The following is a 15,866-nucleotide window of genomic DNA, read 5'->3' as shown; positions in this document are numbered from 1 at the left end:
GATACCTGATCATGATCTCTTGATAGTAGAACAGTGACATATTTCAAATGCTTATGAGCTGTGTGCCACCACCGTCATAAAATGTATAATAAAAGTATTTTTTGTACAATATGGTTATCATGTTCCTCTTATGCTCTCGATTTGGAGAACTCCTCGCATGTGTAATCAACAAAGAGGAACAATACGTGTATTTGATGCACTTCATAATGAGATAGGAAGAGCTACAGTTTTTCAAAAAAAAAAAAAAAAAAAAAACCAGCTTTACTCTTTATAAAATATTTTAAGTATGGAATGTATTCCTAGCTGAACTGGTCTTTAAGCAATTTTTGTTGTTACAGCTATCACTTGGGAAATATAACAGTTCCCTTTAGAAGTTCTTGTGTGCATTCATGAGCTAGGAGGAAGAGGTGGCCATGTTGCAAATGACACTCTCTCTAGAGCCATCAACTACTCTTTCTGTTAGCTGCTCAAACTTCATGTAGTGAAGACAGCCCACTCTGTCAACCTGTGTTTGCCAAGTTCCTATATGATTTCTGATACTTTATGATGAGGTGTGTGTTTTTGTTCCCCTATATCTTTTCAGTGCTCGCTCGTATAAAACAGGCTCTTGTTGCGTTGTGTGAGACATCTGAGGGAGAAAATTGTGTCCAAATGTGGAGTTTCTCAGTGTGTTGGTTGAAGGTTAATGTTTTTCTTCATTTGGCAAAGTAGTAGCCCAGAAGAGGAAAAAAAAAAAAATCGAGAACAGTTTTTAATGTTGTGTATTTTTCCTCAGAGTAGTGCAGGGCGAGACAGCTAAGACAGCCCATCCAAAATGTATAAAAAATGAGTAAGTGAATTGCATTAAGTTATAGCAGGGAGTGTGGTGAAGTATCTAACTGTCAAGTAATTTTTAATGTTTATAATTGCCGAATTATGACACACTCCTTCTTTTTCTTTTTTTAGTGAAACTGTGTACTTAACTGCTGTGACACTGGAAAGAGCCATTGAGTAGGACTTCAACTGTAAAACATAGGTGGAACATGTTACTATTCGATCAAGACAGCAGCATCATGATCAGTATCACCAAACTGTTCGAGGAGCGATGCAGTTATATATTGAAATATATCGTGATTGCGTGAAACTCTTATCATCTGCAGTTGCAAACATTATTAAAAAATTCAAGAAATTGGAAACATGAAGCCTTGAAGTAAGAACAGCAATATATGAGAGAAATGTAACTAACATACCCGCGGTAACACAAAATTCACACATCACTAGAAGTCGGCTCCAGTGGGTGAGTGGGATCAGCTAAAGGAGTGTTCTGCGAATGCATGCGAGACATTTCACCCTTTCCACATTTTTTTGTTTTTGTTTACAGATGAAGTATCATTTACAGATCATGAGCAAATAGATTTTCACTACATGCACTATTGGTGAGTTGAAAATCCACACTAGCGGAAAGAAATAGATGAACAATGACCTCAGTCACCTAATGTGCTGTGCAGGCTTTCTAGGATTCATATCATTGGTCCCTGTTTTGTTGATAGCAATTATAAATGCTTCTCCCAGCAGAAATGTTCTGGCGGTTATTGGGAAACGTCACACTTGACATAAGGCAGTCCATGTGTGTGGTACCAACATGATTGATAGCGTGCCAGTTTCATCCAGATAACTACAGCCCTTCACAAATCCAGAAGAAATTTAACAACATTCTGAGCTCCTGATATAAACGCCATATCAATATGCACATGAACTAGCCCCGAATTAAGCATCTGCTTACATTTGGACCACTAGGGCAAATGATGCTGTGTTGTTACAAAGTTCCATACATTATGTTGTTGAAGTCCCCTTTTGAGCCACAGAAAAAAAATCATAGTTCCATTTTAAAACAACAAAGTTACTGTCATAATTTGGCAGCAAGAAACATTATAAATTTCTTCTACATCAGAAAAATCACCACATTGTCTATTATAATTTACAGAAAACCACACTTCGGTATATTTATTACTTCTGTATATGTTTTGGCTGCTACATCTTGTATTTTTCCTCATTTATGATTTGTACTGTGTATGTTAAGATGATGAGACCCAATGATGCTCCTGTAGTTTAAACAGACAGCACAGTAAAGAGATTCATGTAACAGATGTTTGTATATGTTCCAAAACATCTTTGATACCTCCTATTCCTGAGGTGTTTTTGTTGTGCACCATTAACTTTTTTCAATGCGTAACTGTATCCTTCGCACACAGGTCCCTGCAGTCGGACATTGACGAGTTGGCCAGAGTGGACGGCTACGAGGCGTGGCGGGAGCGAGAAGCCGCCGAACTGAGTGACCTGGTCCAGAGGCGGCTGCACAGTTTGCAGAACCCACAGGACTGCAACACTGCCCGCAAGCTTGTCTGTGCCCTTAACAAGGTGGGTAGACGTGTCAGTAGTGCGTGGCTGGTGCTGAACTTGCAAAGCACTGTAGAACTGTCCCAAACACTTGGCACATTTATAATTAACTGCTTAATTGCCTGGCATTATTTTATCAGAATTGCATATTAGTAAATGATGCAGTACAAATAATGGAAAGAGGAGACTTTACTCACCATAAAGTTTACTCGTTTAAGGTAATAACTCTCCATTAGAGGTCAGGAATGAGCTCCATGTACTCGCCTTACACTCGCCAGCAGGTCCTATGATGTCATCTTTGAACTCGCCGTCTCCGTGCACTGGGATACGCGTAGAACACTTGTTCAAAACTACTGTAAATTTTTAAAATTTTAATCTCTTTGTAAAACTAACAAGTAACATAAGCTGTGGCTTGGTGTGTCAGAGCCACCACAGCTGTAAGAATTCTATACAGGATGCATCACAGTTAGTAGCAGAGACTTCAAGAGTCAAAGTGTATGATGGAAAAATGTGATGGTGGGTTGACAGATCGCTTATGTGGAAAAAGTTCTCGAACCAGCTCTGCATCACCAAGTCTGTGATGACAGTACAAGAAAACTGGACGAGAGGATGAAGTGTGTTCTCTAAATGCCGATCAGTTATGAAGATACATTCATAACAGTTGTCAAAAAAATTACAGAGATGGATGATAAGCTACACAACTCAGCAATTAGTCCATTATTGCAGGTTGTCGTGACCAGAAGAATACATAAACAGTGTGTCTTTTGGGTCACAGGCATGTTGCTCTGTGCCAAGTTTTTGTTTGATGGAGCACAATTGTTTTGTTGTGGTGGAAGCGGAATAAACAAGAAAACAAACATTTTGTTTGCTTTTGACGAATTTTGTATGTTTTTCGTCTTGGGGGGGGGGGGGGGGGGGGTCTGCTGCATTAAATTTTATCCAGGCATCACTCTTGCTCTTATGGAGCATATTTGCAATTGTATCAGTTAATTTTTGTCTTAATACTCCACAGTCAAAAATGCTGCTTTGGTAGAAGCCATCTGATCCTGAGAGTCGGTCATTTTCCTCTGTCAGTGCTACTTTACGACAATAATGTCATGGACTTATCTTCTGTACTAAATGACATTTAGCCTTACTCTCCTGCACACCTCAGTAAGAGAGAACGAGTAGTCAAGTAGGAAGCAACTCCAATGCCACCATTCTCAGAATATTCATATATATATATATCTCTCTCTCTCTCTCTCTCTCTCTCTCTCTCTCTCTCTCTCTCTCTCTCCCTCCCTCCCTCCCTCCCTCACACACACACACACACACACACACACACACACGTACCTGTTAATTCTGTACCTTTCACTGTCATTGTTTCATCCTTAGTCTTTTAGTGCTATTTTTTATACTTCAACTATATTTTTGTTTATGAGACTGGCATGTAAAATAAAACATTGCAGTGCCATCTAATATTGTCACATGCAAAATTTGCAATGATTACTTTCTTTCTCAGTTTTCATTGGCAAGAACTAATTATTATCTATCGTATAATCTATACAAATGGATGTCTCTTGTTACACCTTGAAATTGTATCTGTACAGCATTTACTACAACACATCAGCCAATGATTTTTGCAGCCTCCTTAATTGGAAAGCACCCTGGTAGAGCATCTATCATTTTCATAACTACATGCTGCTGTTCATGGTACGTCATCTGACGTGACAGTATTTGCGTATCGATATTACAACTACCTAGTTGGAGAGTAGCCTGCTGCCCCATCTTTGGAATTGCGTCTATACTTACCATGGCAACCAGTGGCTTCTAAATTGGTTCTCCAACAGGCCCAGAGAGGGAATCCCATGTACTGTCGAAACGATTTTTATTTCTCTCATATGTTTAATATTTTTACATATTTTATCTGAGAATACCTGTTGAACCAGCTAAGTTTCATGTATTTGTATTTTTCATTCTTGTCATTGTTCTTTTAATTACAAAATTTTACGTTGTTATTTGGCTTTTGACCCTTTGGTTAGACATCATTGTGTCAAAAATGGACGGAGCCTCCAGTGTGTGTGTGTGTACATATATATATCTAAAAACAAGGATGATGTAACTTACCAAACTAAAGCGTTGGTATGCTGATAGACAAACAAAGAAACACAAACACACACACAAAATTCAAGCTTTCGCAACCAACGGTTGCTTCATCAGGAAAGAGGGAAGGAGAGGGAAAGACGAAAGGATGTGGGTTTTAAGGGAGAGGGTAAGGAGTCATTCCAATCCCGGGAGCGGAAAGACTTACCTTGGGGGAAAAAGGGACAGGTATACACCCGCACATATCCAGACTGCTTGTGTCTGTATATGTGCGGATGGATATGTGCGAATGTATACCTGTCCCTTTTTCCCCCTAAGGTAAGTCTTTCCGCTCCCGGGATTGGAATGACTCCTTACCCTCTCCCTTAAAACCCACATCCTTTTGTCTTTCCTTTAAGTTACATCATCTTTGTTTTTAGATATATTTTTCCCACGTGGAATGTTTCCCTCTATTGTGCACTGCTTTTTCTAGCAGTGATTTACCACCAGAAGGAGGCTTCTGCTCATACAGCATTTTGGTAATTCATCATTTTATATAATTTTCTTTAATGTATGTAGCCCTATGATCAGACTTTGTATTTGACTTGTAGGCCTGAAGATAACCACAGGCGTGGTCAAAACCAGTTACCAGAATAAATAATCTGTGATCAAGACTGATTTTAATAGTAACTACTAGTAATAACATTGATCACTGGCTGCTTCCACGACGTATTCAAAAGTAATACCAGGATTAGTGAACAGGTGATCCAATGGAGCAACACGAATAGCTTCATCTTGTGCACTGCACAGTATGTTTACATCTTTGTACTGCCATTTATTGGAGACAGTGAGTAGTGACCACACACATCACTCACTCGGAGCTTTCCAGGTAGGCAGTCTCATGACTGAGTGGTGGTGGGACTGGGGTGAGGTAAAAAATTCTGGAGGGTCACCTAGTCAGGGTCGTTTAGACTTGATTGCAACAGGCAGGTTCAGATGGATGGTGGTTGGACTAAGGAGAGCATCAAGGAAAGGATGAAAAATTTGAACTGGCAGACATTTGACAACAGGTGCAAATTTCCTTGCGAAAGCCAACTTATACTGGTTCTTCACACTATGTAAGTGAGTTATCTCAGAATGTGCTACAGCCCCCACCCTCATCTTCCCTCCGCAGTATATCACTCCTCCAGGGACCGCAAAGACAAGACTGATCATAGTACTAATAATAGCACTACATACATGAATGGAATAGGAAGAAACATTGACCTGTAGTACATGGTAAGTACCCTCTGTCATGCACTTTAGTTGTTTGCAGATGCAGTTATGAAGAGTGTTACACAGGATAGACTAGTGTAGAAAACTGCATCAAATGAGTTTTCTGATTCAAGACGACAACAACATGAAATTTTCTCATTGAATGGTGGTTGCTTATTTGCCTTTATTGCTTGTATTACCTCCCTCCTGCTACCTGTGTATTGCTGTACAGGGCTGTGGCTACGGCTGCCAGCTGCACCACGTGGTGTACTGTCTGTTGGTGGCGTATGGCACCCAGCGGACCATGATCCTCAAGTCCAAGGGCTGGCGGTACCACAAGGGCGGCTGGGAGGAGGTGTTCCTGCCTGTGTCAGAGACGTGCACCGACGCCGGCGGCAGCTCCAGGTCTCACTGGCCCGGTGAGTAGCCACATCAGTCAGCTGTGTAACCGGTTAGTGCTGCAGGCCTCTTCTTATGAAGACAGCTCAGTGACCTCCAATGTGGACTAGTCGTCGGATGTCACCTGAGCTTCAAATCTGTCAGGAGTACTTCAACCCTTCTCAAACTGCCCAAGTCAACTGTTGGTGAGTTATAGTGAAGTGGAAACATGAAGGAACAACCACGGCTAAACCAAGACCACTGTATACTGACAGATAGGTACTTTCAGGCATTGAGGAGGGTGGTTGTAAAAAAAAAAAAAAAAAAAAAAAAATTGTATAAAATCAACGGAAGTAATCTTTCGTGAATTCCAAAGTGCTACCAGCAGCCCAGTGATGGTCGATCAGCTCATCATAAGCCATACATTTCTGTAGTCAGAGCTGAGCAATGCTTGATGTGATTAAGAACACCACCCCTGGAAACAAGTGATTTGGAGTCATGTATCAGAGTATTCCCTGTGGCAATAGTTAAAAGTGTGGTGAATGCTACCTGCCATGAAGTGTGGTAGCAACAGTGAAGTACGGGGATGTTTTTTGTGGTGGTCCCCTTACAGCAGATAAGAAAATGCTAAATGAAGGAGGATATGAATGCATATAAAACATTGTGTACTGTGTACAGTAGAGGAATAATTTGGGGACGATGATTGTATCAGTGTGACAAAGCACCAGAGTCAGAGGTGTGTGGGCAATAACATTCCTGAAATGGACTTGCCTGCCTACAGTCCCAGCCTGAAACAGATGGGTCCTATGGGATAGGATCGAACACCAACTTTGCTCCAGACCCCAGTACCCCACAACCAACAAACTACATTATCTAGTTTCAGATCTCGAGGAAGAGTAGGCTGCCATGCCTCCACAGACAGTGACACCTCTTTGCAGGCATAAAAGAATAGCCTGGACAGAATGGGAGGGGATGTCGGAATTACTCCTGGTACTGCATACTAGCTGGTCATCCTGACTCCCTGCCTCCACCCTTCCCCCATATTCTTTGAGGAGGGGAAGGGCACGGCCATCTGTGGTTCCACACAATTTATAGACAGACAGGTTTTAAAAATTGTGGAGGGGTGTATTACGATGGATTTTCTTTAATGAAAATGGTAGGGTTCTTATAATTACTGTATTTGTATGTCACAAATTTGCCAAGTACAGAAATATTAAATATTCAGATTGCACACAAAACAGAAAACTAGGCTGATCAAGCAGGGAAGCAATTCTCGTTCACATGCCACAAAGTTGCTTAATTCCGAAACAAAATTTGAGAATAAATTTAAGGAAATAAACCCTAGCAATCAAAATGCACTACATTATATTTTTAGTTTACTTTGAAATGTGTTAAAAATCCATAATTTATTCATATAACATAAAACACGGTTGTGATATGGAGGCAATTATTAAAAGTGAAAAAACTATGCATTAGACATCATAAAAATATCCATAGGGTCTACACACTTCTAATCCTTGTGTAACTTTTTTTAACCATAATTATAGACCCATATCAATAACATCGATTTGCAGAAGGAGTTTGCAACACATACTGTGTTCAGGCATTAGGAATTACTTCGAAGAAAATGATTTATTGGCAAATAGCCAAACAGATTCAGTTCAGTTGAAGACAACTAGCTGTCCATTCACAGTAATGAATGCTATCAACAGTGGATGTGAAATTGAATACATATTTTTAGAATTCCAGAGGGCTTTTGACACCATTCCTCGCAAGCGACTTCTAATCAGTTTGTGTGCATATGGATTATCATCTCAATTTTAATGAATTCAGTTGTTTCCCAACACCACTGACACTAACATTGACTTCACTCACCTTTTCAGTGGTACGAGGATTAATTTGAGGGTAATTCTGGGTTTTACTTTGTAAAGGAACATTTGAAAACAGAGGTAAGCATTTCAGCTTTTGCGTTGCTACCCTCAGTTTCATTTCCTGCCTCTTTTGTGAGTGACTGAAAACTAACTTTTGTGTCACCAACAGTTTCACATACGAGCAGAATTTCTTTGGATTTTGTGGAAAGTCTTTTAACAATACTCTGATATAGTAGTCATTGTGAAGGCATCTCACAGGGCTCTCTTGACAGCCAAACACATTTCATTCAGCATCTCTTGCTCTATGGCCAAATGCTTTATCCAGTGCATGTCCACCAGTCCTTTAAAACATGAGCCATAGTTCCTCTACATGCTTCTGCCCTGTGCTTAAACTTCCAAGTTCCTCATTGAGATATGACGCTACCAATTTTTTATCTAATTTACTGAACATATCTATTTTTCTGCTTGTTTTATTTGCTTTGTACATTGGTAACCATTGTTGTCACAACTGCCTCATAGTCATTGATACCAGTTTCAATGTGGACATCTTCAAAAAAGATCATGTCTATTTGTTGCCACTAGATCCAATGTATTTCCTTCCTAACTGCCTGTTGTAGGTAGTTTTGAGAGAAGGCATTTAGTAAAGTTTTACACGATGTCTTATCATACCCACCACTAACAAAACTGTAATGTTTCCAATTAATTGTTGGGTGATTAAAGTCTCCACAAATGGTTACAGTAGGACTGGGGAACTTACATAAAAGTGAACTGATGTTTTCGGTTACGTCAGGATATGAGTCTTGTGGGCTGTAGAACCATCCAATTAGCATATTCTGCTCACCCCTTATACTGAGACTTGCCAAAACAATCTCACATGCAGTTTCAATTTGTACCTTGGTGGATTTGAGTTGCTTGTCTACTGCGACAGATACACCACCTCCATTTCCCATTAGTCTATCCTTTCAGTATACATGTAAATTTTCCCTAAAAATTCTCAATGCTATCAATTTGTGGTTCCAACCAGCTTTCTGTACCTAGTATTATGCGATATTCATTGCTTTTTCAGGAGAACTTCGAACTCGGGCACTGGGTGGTCAACACACTGGGCTTGCATTTGGGAGGGTGATGGTTCAAACCTGCATCCGACCATCCTGATATGGGTTCTCCACGATTTCACTAAATTGCTTCAGGCAAACGTCGGGGTGGTTCCGTTGAAAGGGGACAGGTGATTGCATTTCCCATCCTTCTTTAATCTGAGCTGTAGTCTGTCTCTAATGATCTCATTGTTGAAGGGATGTTAAACACTAATCTCCTCCCTGAATGCTTTGGTAGTTAACCACTAGGATTTCAGTGTTCGTACCTGCTGTAGACATTTCTTTCAATATTACACTGATACTTCTGAGTTTCCTACAGCTACCATACCTGGATTGGGTGCAGAGTCACCTGATAAAAAAAACCCTTGTGTGCACCCCACGCACAATCAGCTATATGATATGTGGCACACACCTGACCAATTTAGGGTCATCCTACAGTTCTCAATTCTGTGGCGCAAGTCTAGGAAGTCACAACACCTTTGAAGTCTGAAGTCTCTGTTGCAGTCCTTCCTCATGACTCGGAATTGAGGGGCCATGGTCAGTTCTGGGGACATTGCTGCAAATTGTGAGCTTTGTGGAAACTCCGTGCATATGTCTGGTCTTTGCAATCTTCTCTGCCCATGTTGGAATGATCCTAATATGAACTTGGAGCCCATATGACAAGCATCATTTGTTCCAGTGTGTGCCACAATCTGTAGTTGCTTTCACCTTATTACCTCAATGGCTGCCTGAATAGCCTCTTCAACGTGTTGAATGGAGCCACCAGGCATACACTCTAAGAGCCCCTGGTGTCCTTACCTGTCCCTTGCTGCCATTTTCCTAAGGGGTACCATCATTTGCCATACATTTGAACTGCAGCAGTTAATATACCTCTAACCTTTTGCACTTTCCACCTCATAAAACATATTTCCGTGAAACAGGTGGATTGAGTACCATTGGCTCAATTTCGATTTCACTGAAAGACAGCACCTCAAACTTGTTGGTTAGAGGGATCAGGTACAACAACCTGAGTGCTCTCACACCCTGTACAGGACACCTAGCTCTACCACTGAAATTCCACTCGCAGTCAAGTCAACGAAAGTCAGTCAACCCATTTCTTGTTCAAGAACAGTATTCATTGTGGGGCTGCATTTTGGCTGGTAAAATGTATTACAGGACAGTAACTTTAAGCTAAGCCTGCTGATAATCTTTTAATTTGTTGAGCTTAAAAATTGGCAATTACCTATAAGAACTGAAGCAAATGAACAATTAGAGACTACTATTAAGGCAAAAGAAAAAGCAATAGTAATAATCTCTAGTTTCCTAGAACTCCTTGAGGTTAATTACGGTTGTTAGGAAACTTGCAAACAGAGTTAATTTATGATAAATGTGGATAATATGCATTGCTCCTAAGGGAAAATTAGGTGTAACACAATTTGTTAATTACAGCATCCACTACAATAACTACATCACAAACACTGATTTACTACAAATTAGACTATACACAAGACAGTGATAAGTTCTCAAAAGTGCTTGTTTATTTGTGGTGGTACACAGTGAAATTTAGGGTGGTATATTCTTTGGCAGTAACTGTGAATTACAAACTTAAGTCAAAGAGGTAATTATATAGGAAGGTAAAACTGAGGCAAAGATTTAAGATCTTTCTCGCATTCTTTAAAGATTGTAGCATTATATTTATATCCAGAATGAGTCTTCGATTCTGCAATAGTGTATGCACCATTTTGAAACTTCTTGACAGCTTAAAGTTGCGTGCCAATTTGGGATTTGAACTCACACCTCACGTTTCGTGAGCTATCTGTGCAAGAGTCACAGCTTCCCTTCTCGTGCTTTCCAAATTTCACATAAGTTCTCCTGCATGTCTTACCGGGCTAGGACTACCAGAAAAACAGATATCATAGAACATTGCTCTAAAGTTTCCAACATAGGGGAAACAGATGGAAAAATTTGAAGTTGAGAGGGCAGTCTGTGGGTTTTCACTTGATATTTCAGTGAGTAAAGAGCACTGCCACCAAAACGGAGGGCTCTTGATTCAATACTGTGTCCTGCCAGGAAGTATTTATAGCGTAATATGGGTTAGTTTCTGGATGGTCACCATACGTTATGTAAGTTTTGTTCAAAAGCTTCCGCTAATGAACTGTAGGTGGGAACACTGACAGTGTTTTGAAGATTTGTGTATGTTGAGTGCTCTTAGGAGTGAAACTGTCGTAGTTACAGCATACACCAGATCAATCGAACTGTTATAATTACAGCACGCACTGAACAGTCGGACATCTCTTTTTGTCAAGCACTGCCGTGAATGACTGAGCAAGGTGGTGCAGTGGTTGATGATATGGTTCAGACTTCCACCTCGTCATCCAGAATTGGGGTCCCAAGATTATTGTAAATCAATTAAAACAAATGCTCTATTGGTTCCTTTGAAGAGAAACACAGCCAGTTTCATTCCTCACCTTTTGTGCTGTTGAAACATGTGGTGCCTTTAATGATCTCATCACCAGCTGGATGTCAAACCTTTTATCCCCCTCGTGAATGAAATGACTGGATTAGAGCTGCCAGAGGTAGTGGTAAGTGTGCATGAGCTGTGCTTGCTTTTTTGGAGAAGTTTTTGGCCAAAAGCTATAATGTGTAAAGCCTTTCCATTGTGCCTGGCTGCAGCACTCAACGGGTCTTCTTTATGATGAGTAACAAACTATTGTTTTCCTATTATTGCTGATATTCCTGCCTGGAGTTTCCATTGTAATCAGTCAGACATAAGTCACCCTGTAGACAATAAGGATCAGAAAAATAAAGTTTATAAAAGAATTTTGACACTTCATGTAATTACTGTATGTAGATTAGATCAGAATAAAGGAAGGAAAAGTGGAGTTTTATGTTAACTGATACCGTACAAAGTGTAGCTATTCTTCCTGCTATGCCTTTTGATTGTCAGCTGTGTTAGTAGCATGATAAGATTACAACCATTATCCATTTTTCACTTTTTTTTTTTAATGCTGTTTTTCATTGATGCACCATGTCCAACATGAAAGTCATCTGACCATTTGGCACCAGTGTCTAGGGTTGTCCCAGACAGCACTGCGGCTATATTGTGAAAGTGTCCATGTTGTATGTATGGATCTTCCTGCTGTATACCCCTTTCCTCTAGTTCTTTTTAACATTAATGAACAACAATATTCTTGTTTCTGGTTTTGAGCAAAAGATACTGATGGTGTGTTTTGACCAATTAGTCATTCTTATGTGTCTATATAAAGAATCTCTGCATTATGTCCACAGTTTTTCTATTTTAGACTAAATTTACTGTTTTAATCGCTCTTAATTATGGTTCTGCAACTAAACATCTGATAAAGAGGATAAGAGACATGGGGGCATATTGACACACTCATTGCATGACAGAGTTGTAATGATAAAGTTCGCTATTTATGGAAAAGTATTTTTCATTGTAAATGTTTCATCTGGTTTGGAGAGCTAATTCCATTTTTCTAGCTCTTGCTTCTAAACTTAGCCCAATGACTGTAACCAATTTGTTCAGATCTTAAAAGCTATTTGCACAACTGTTGTTCTGTATCTTGTATTTAACTGCATTGCTATGTCCTTGATATTTTATGTCAATCACAATTTTAACAGACATTTCAAAACCAGTTTTTTCTGATGTATTGAAAAGAACGTCAATTTGTTCTGTTGCTGTTTCGTATTATTCTGTCATTGTGGCTGTATCAGTTGCGAAGATAAACATTCTATTTCCATAGTTTCCTTCTCAGTATCAATGCTTAAATTTTTAAACAGATTCTGGCCTTCAATTCCTTGTACCTTTTTTTGTATACGTTACATTTTTTTGCATTTTATGTGTTATTATATAATTGCCATCATTATTTAAATAAACTGTGATGAAGGAGCTCCACATATGAAATCTGATCCAATGTAAGAGATATGACAGTGTCTGGTACACAGTGTCTTGTTTCCCGCAGGCAAGTCACACACACAAGTGGTGGAGCTGCCCATTGTGGACTCACTGTCCCCGCGGCCGCCCTACCTGCCGCTGGCCATCCCCCGAGACCTGGCACCCCGCCTCGCCCGCTTGCACGGTGACCCCCCGGTCTGGTGGGTGGGACAGTTCCTCAAGTTCCTGCTGCGTCCACAGGAGGGTACTGCTCGCATGCTGCACGAGGCCGCTGACCGCCTCAGCTTCGTCAAGCCCATTGTTGGGTGAGTTGCAAAGTTTGAGAGTAGTCTGGCAGCCACACTTTTAGTTTATGCATACCATTCGACTAAGTCAGTTTAGCAGAGAAATCTCATCTTGTGTTTGTGCTTTAGCAATGTGAAACATAGTGATGTGGAGTACTTCCATTTGCTTTGTTATCACTTCCTTACTGAATAACTGCTTGATTCACATTCGGGAGGACAACGGTTCAATCCCGTGTCCGGCCATCTTGATTTAGGTTTTCCGTGATTTCGACCTGCCAGCTCTTTCGTTTGGTAAGTCACATCATCTTTGTTTTTAAATATATATAAACAAAGATGATGTGACTTACCAAACGAAAGCGCTGGCACGTCGATAGACACACAAACATACACACAAAATTCTAGCTTTCGCAACAAACAGTTGCTTCGTCAGGAAAGAGGGAAGGAGAGGGAAAGACGAAAGGAAGTGGATTTTAAGGGAGAGGGTAAGGAGTCATTCCAATCCCGGGAGCGGAAAGACTTACCTTAGGGGGAAAAAGGACAGGTATACGCTCGCACACACATCCATATCCAACCGCACATACACAGACACAAGCAGACATTTGTAAAGGCAAAGAGTTTCGGCAGAGATGTCAGTTGAGGCAGAAGTACAGGAGCAAAGATGTTGTTGAAAGACAGGTGAGGTATGAGCGGCAGCAACTTGAAATTAGCGGAGGTTGAGCCTGGCAGATAACGAGAAGAGAGGATATACTGAAGGGCAAGTTCCCATCTTCGGAGTTCTGACAGGTTGGTGTTAGTGGGAAGTATCCAGATAACCCGGACGGTGTAACACTGTGCCAAGATGTGTTGGCCGTGCACCAAGGCATGTTTAGCCACAGGGTGATCCTCATTACCAACAAACACTGTCTGCCTGTGTCCATTCATGCGAATGGACAGTTTGTTGCTGGTCATTCCCACATAAAGCTTCACAGTGTAGGCAGGTCAGTTGGTAAATCACGTGGGTGCTTTCACACGTGGCTCTGCCTTTGATCGTGTACACCTTCCGGGTTACAGGACTGGAGTAGGTGGTGGTGGGAGGGTGCACGGGACAGGTTTTACACCGGGGGCAGTTACAAGGGTAGGAGCCAGAGGGTAGGGAAGGTGGTTTGGGGATTTCATAGTGATGAACTAAGAGGTTACGAAGGTTAGGTGGACGTCGGAAAGACACTCTTGGTGGAGTGGGGAGGATTTCATGAAGGATGGATCTCATTTCAGGGCAGGATTTGAGGAAGTCGTATCCCTGCTGGAGAGCCACATTCAGAGTCTGATCCAGTCCCGGAAAGTATCCTGTCACAAGTGGGGCACTTTAGTGGTTCTTCTGTGGAAGGTTCTGGGTTTGAGGGGATGAGGAAGTGGCGTGTGTGATAAGATTTCCTCTGAAACTTTACAGTCTACCTACAACGGATAGGTAGGAACCCCACTGGCAACAAATAGACCTGACCTCTTTGAAGACATTCACACCGAAACTGGTACCAGTGACCATGAGGCAGTTGTGGCAACAATGATAACCAAAGTACAAAGGATAACTAAAACAAGTAGAAAGATATATATGCTCAGTAACCAGAGAAATAATCCATAGTGTCATATCTCAGTGAGTAACTTCAAAATTTCAGCATAGGCAGGAGCATGTAAAGGAACTCCGCCTCTAGTTTAAAAAAATAATTGACAATACACAGGATAGTTATGTACCCAATAGAACAGTTAATAATGGGTGGGAACCTCCATGGTGTCCAGTCACTGTGATGAAACTTCTAAAATAACAAAGATAACCACATAATAGATGTAAAACAAAACATAGTTTCGTAGATAGAGAAATGCTGAAAGAAATATGTTTGGTTGTCAAGAGAGCACTGCATCATGCCTTCAATGACTACTATATCAGAGTATTGTTCAACGACCTTTCACAAAGTCCAAAGAAATTCTGCTCATGTGTGAAACTGTTAGTGGCACAAAAGTTAGTTTCCAGTCACTCACAAAAGAGACAAGAACTGAAACTGAGGGCAATAGCACAAAAGCTGAAATGCTTAACTTCGTTTTCAAATGTCATTTACAAAGGAAAACCCAGGAGAATTGTCCCAATTTAATCCTCGTACCACTGAAAAGATAAATGAAAAAAATATCTGTGTCAGTGACATTTGAGAAATAGCTGAAATCATTACAATTGAACAAAGCTCCGGGGCCCAATGGAATCCCTATCAGATTCTATTCTGAATTTGTGACTGAGTTAGCCCATCTTCCAACTATAATCTGCTGTAGGTCCCCCAAACAAAACTGTGCCCAGTTCTTGGAAAAAGACACAGGTCACACCGGTCAACAAGAAGGGCAGTAGACGCCATCCATGAAACCACACCATTGACATCAATTTGTTGCAGAATCTTAGAACACATTCTGAGCCAAACAAACATGAATGTACCTCATTATCATTTGAATTTGCAGGTCCTTGTGTTTACCATGTTTGCAGTTAAAAGTGTTGGTTGTAAGGCCCACCAGTTATGCAAAACAGCATTTTTTCAAGTTCCCAAACATGTTTCAGAGACACATTCCATTGAAACATTGCTATGAGACAACGATGCTAGTCAGCTGACAACCCGTGAAGACTTCGTATACACTTGTGTATTAT

General features: G+C 40.7%; 1 protein-coding gene across 1 annotated transcript in view; it reads left to right on the top strand.

Annotated features, from left to right (window-relative positions):
* The window catches only part of LOC126424729 (alpha-(1,6)-fucosyltransferase), a 102,701-nt gene that overhangs the window by 30,797 nt on the left and 56,038 nt on the right, over positions 1–15,866 (top strand). The window contains exons 5-7 of the mRNA XM_050087448.1: positions 2,232–2,397; positions 5,924–6,110; positions 12,994–13,231. Coding sequence (XP_049943405.1) covers positions 2,232–2,397; positions 5,924–6,110; positions 12,994–13,231 — 591 coding nt within the window. The remainder of the gene's footprint in view (positions 1–2,231; positions 2,398–5,923; positions 6,111–12,993; positions 13,232–15,866) is intronic.

This window comes from Schistocerca serialis, chromosome 10 (genome assembly GCF_023864345.2).
Source record: "Schistocerca serialis cubense isolate TAMUIC-IGC-003099 chromosome 10, iqSchSeri2.2, whole genome shotgun sequence".
Lineage (NCBI taxonomy): Eukaryota > Metazoa > Arthropoda > Insecta > Orthoptera > Acrididae > Schistocerca > Schistocerca serialis.
Note: the sequence above shows the minus strand (reverse complement) of the source record. Positions and strands in the feature narration are given on the sequence as shown.